Raw genomic sequence first — 4728 nt, forward strand, 5'->3', positions numbered from 1 at the left:
CAGTGAGATCTGTAGCACAACGTCATGGGATCCGTATCAGTCGATGAGGCCTAATGACCTAGACAAGGCACTTGTAATGATGTGCCCAAACATGTTTTCCCCACAACCCTGGCCCCTCTTAAAACATGGAAAGTGGTGATGATCTGAGCACTCCTCAAAAAACCCACACTGGACCCACTAGCCTGTGACCCCCCCCCCTTTGGTAAATCAACCTCTGCGGGAAAATGATTGAGGGGTTGTGAGTGGACAGGTGCAAGCACACTTGGATAAAAATGATTATCTTGACATATTTCAATCTGGGTTCAGGCCTTGTTATGGGATGGAATCAGCCTTGGTTACCCTTGGTTACCCTGATGGATGGCATTCATTGGGAAAAGAGGAGGAGTGTGACCCTGTTATTCTTACTAGAGCTTCGACTCATTTTTATACCATTGACCATAATATCTTCTTGAGCCAACTCAATGAGATCGATATTGGAGACACTGATTTTCACTGGTTCCAATCTTATAACCTGGCAGTTGTCCTGTGGTGTGCTGCAGAATACCATATTGTCTCTAATGCTATTTAACAACTATAGGAAGCAGCTGAGAGTGATCATTAGAATATATGGAGTGATGTGTCATCAGTATACTGATGGTTCAGCTCTATTACTATGTAACATATGAATCAGAAAGGCTGTGCAAGCCCTGGTCTGGTGCATGGACACAGTGGAGGACCAGTAAAAGGACCCTGAATGCTGGTAAGTCAGGGGCCCTGTGCATATACAGTTACCAAATCTGGATAATTAGCCAATTCACTGCTTTGGATTGATCCATACTCCCCATAAAGGACCAGATTTTCTGGGCCGGGATAGGCTGCCCACTGTCATTCATGTACTGGTAACCTTTGGGTTGGATTACTGCAATGTACTAAAGGTGGGGCTCTTTTGAGGATGGCTCTGAAGCCACAGTGAGTGCAAAATGCAGTCGCTCAACTGCTCACTGGAGCAGACTATTGGCACCAAGTTACACCACTGCTGAAAGAGTCACACTACCTACCAATTAGTTATTGAATTAAGTTCAACATGCTGGTACTGGTGTATATATGCAGCTTGGGACCAGGATACCTAAAAGATTGCCTCATCTATTATGTACCCAGTCAATCACTACACTCTTCAAGAGAGGGCTTCCTTCAGATACCATCCTATCAGGAAGTCCATTCCATAAAATATGTCATGGCTCTTTACCTTAGGAATTCCCTCCCATTACAAACCAGACAGGGGCTGCCTCTTCTGTCTTGTTGGTGCCTATTGTAGACTTCTGGTGTGGGAAATGCAGCCCTCCCAAGCTCTTCCAAGGCCATAGTCCTCACTGGCCTTGTTCCACCTCACAACTGCTTTTGCCTGGCTGGAATGTGTCCTTGAACTCTGGCAATGCCTCTTGGTTGTCTGGACAGACAATAGAGAGGGGTGTGTGAGTGTGTGTAGAAACTATCCCACCGAACAAAGGTAAAATTGAAACCACTTGTTGCATTCACTTGGTCTCTGGCCTCAGTAACACTGAAGTATAGAACTCAGAAGGTTGCCCATAATATAATGCAATCCTGAGGTCAAAAATGGTTCCCGATCCCTAGAAAGGAGTAATGCTTCCAACAAAGTTATAGTAGCCCTTGATTTATATAAACTGCTTAGAGGTTTTAGATGATTAATGGTTTGCCATCCCACAAATATGCTGGACAGGAATAGCCTGACCACTGTAGTCCATTCGTTGGGAACCTTGCTGATGGATTGCTACAATGTAATATATGTAGGGCTGCTATTGGGCCTGCTTGGAAGTTCCAGCTGCAGCAAAATGCAGTGGGCAGGGGGCATTTCATTTTTTTGAAATGAAATAGTGGTATACAAATGTTTTTAAATATATATATGTATAAATCCTGTTTAAAAAAGACTTCAATGTGAGCTAGATAACATAAATATATAAAATAGTTTGAATACAGAAGGATAATCTTGTGTAACCTTTTTCTTTATATAAGGTTATTGTCATTCATCTACTACAGCAAATACCCAAATGCAACAAACATTCACATGAGAAGATACCTTATCACATCAAAATGTAACAGATCAGATCAGTATATTTATATCACATCTTCAGCCTACCACAAAATAAACTATATGCTTATAAAATTAACATTAGTTAAATCAATAATATCTACACAAGTCAAAATAAAAATATATAAAATCACACAATCAAATTACAAGTTCATAGTCTTACTGACCAGATGCATCATTTCTTTTCTTTCAAATGAAATGTATAACTCATAAATATGTATGCACCTAATTTAGAGTGATAGTAGGCAAACATGCCTCTAAACCCAAGGATGGAGAAATTCCAGGCCACTCTGTCCAGTCCTTAGGACTCTCACTAGACAGTGACCCACTCCACAGGCCACACCCCTCACCAACTGTACTGCATGCATACCTTCTTTGAGTGTTGTTGCCTGGCTGAAGTGTGTCATTGAACTCTGATAGTGTCCTTTGATTGCCTGGATGGAGTGCACTTCAGTGTGCATATCTATGTGTCTAAACCTCTGATGTTTGTATGTCTGGGATACACAAAGATAAGAGTCACGTCTATTGTTCCTTCCACATTTGTCTCTCACCATGCCCACTTTTGTCTCTGGCCATACCCACTAAGGTATGTAGTTCCCAGAAGCTAGCCGATCAGGGAATATGGCCCTAGGCTGGGGGAAAAAAAACACCTCTTGCACACCTGCTGTTTGTCAGTGAGGATTCTGAGTAACTGGAGGCAGAGGGTTGGATCCAAATGTTGACCACAGCAGGCTGCTTGTACAAATACTTTCTCCTTCACTTCTCCCACTTGCTGAGTCCTTCAAAAAAATACTCCAGTAGGATGTGAGATCCATCTGAATGGAAATCAGAATTGTGATGTGCCTGATATGCAGCCTGAGGAATTATCTGAGGAGACTTCTAATTTTTTTTGGTATTTTCCACACTGCCCCTTGGATGTCCTTGTTCCTGAAGCTATAAATAATGGGATTAAGAACTGGTGGCAAAACTGTATACAGTACAGCAGAAATCAGGTCCACTGTGGGAGAGGAAAGAGTTTTAGGTCTCATGTATGAAAATATAGCTGTGGTGTAGAATAAAGAAAAGACAGTCAGGTGGGGAGTGCAGGTAGAAAAAGCTTTATATCTTCCTTGAACAGATGGGATCCTCAGCACAGCAGAGAAGATGTAGCCATAGGAAGCAAAGATGAACACAGCACAAAATAAATCCACTGGGATTGCAGTGACAAAAGTAAGAATTTGATTAACTTTTGTATCAGTGCAAGATATTTTTTGTAACTGAGGGATATCACAAAAATACTGCCCAATAATATTAGTCCCACAGAAATCGAGCTTGAAAGTGGCACTGGCCTGTATCGATGAATAGATCAGGGTGCTTATCCAGGAAGCAGCTGCCATTTGTGCACAGGCATCCCAGTTCATGATTAGTCTGTACTGTAGAGGATGGCAGATTGCAACATAGCGGTCATAAGCCATGATGGTGAGCAAGGCAAGCTCAGAACCTGCAAAGCTCATCAGTAAGTAAACCTGGGCAACGCAGCCGGCAAAAGAAATCAGTCTGTTGTCTGTCAAAGAAGCAACCATGGATTTGGGGATAGTAGTTGTGATGTAGCCAATGTCTGTCAGTGACAGATTAACCAAAAAGAAGTACATTGGGGTATGTAGTTGGTGGTTTAGGGCTATGGTAGCGATAATCAGAAAATTCCCTACTATGGCTATTAAATAAATGCAGAGAAACATCACAAAATACAAAATTTGCTCATCTTGGTCATTGGAAAATATCATCAGAAGGAACTCTGTTACCATAGATTGGTTGTTCATTTTTATCTCTTTGAATTGTTCTGTAGAAATGATTTCGAAGAGGGTAGCTGTGCCAGCCTGCTGTAGAAAAATAATAATAGAGAGGCTATAAGGAGATAATGATAATGAATTAGATGAGGATAGAAATGGAGAAGAAATTAGATTCAGTTTGCATCTATCAAATTCACACTTTCCAAACCAATGTGAGCACTGAAACGCAGTCATCCATTGAATTTTGCACTTATCTGTATTTTGCAATGCATTTCTCAAACCTGACACATTTTCAAAAATGCATACATTATGGAAAATATGCATGAACTAATTATATTAATAATTAGGAGGAGTTGCTTGCAAAAATGTGCGTGTCATTTAACATTATATAAATGAATGTGTTTATTTGGAGAAATTCATACTCAAAAGGTAAAGGCGTCCCCGCACTTATAGTGCGAGTCGTTTCCGACTCTTAAGGTGACATCTTGCAATGTTTACTAGGCAGACCGTATACATGGGGTGGGATTGCCAGTTCCTTCCCCGGCCTTTCTTATTCATATTCATACTCAAATGCTGAAGTATTTTCACAAGGATTTTTTAAAAAGCTCACAGGAACACGCACATGGACACATGCACACATACACTCACAAACATAAATTTTGCAGCCAAAATGTGAAGTACTGAATTTCCAACTGGAAAAATGAGAATGGAGAGAACCAACACAAACATATATCTTCATCCCTAGTTCAGGGATTATTGAGGACAGTATTATTGGTTTGCAAAAATCCACTAACTGCCAAACTGTCAATGGATCTGATATTTTTAAAAATAAGTATGTGGCAAGTTTTCAGCCAACTCTGTTGCCTTTCAAGA

General features: G+C 40.8%; 1 protein-coding gene across 1 annotated transcript; it reads right to left on the minus strand.

Moving 5' to 3' along the window:
* Positions 1–2949: 2949 nt before the first annotated feature.
* On the minus strand, positions 2950–3885 carry LOC133367813 (olfactory receptor 14I1-like). The gene has a single exon (XM_061591917.1). It carries the CDS (start codon positions 3883–3885, stop codon positions 2950–2952), a length of 936 nt encoding a protein of 311 aa, XP_061447901.1.
* Between the last annotated feature and the right edge of the window lie 843 nt (positions 3886–4728).

This window comes from Rhineura floridana, chromosome 11, assembly GCF_030035675.1.
Source record: "Rhineura floridana isolate rRhiFlo1 chromosome 11, rRhiFlo1.hap2, whole genome shotgun sequence".
NCBI classification, from domain to species: Eukaryota; Metazoa; Chordata; class Lepidosauria; order Squamata; family Rhineuridae; genus Rhineura; species Rhineura floridana.

Excerpts from the sequence above, each read along its gene's own strand:
- LOC133367813 (XM_061591917.1), bottom strand. The coding sequence starts at position 3,885 with ATGAACAACCAATCTATGGTAACAGAGTTCCTTCTGATGATATTTTCC.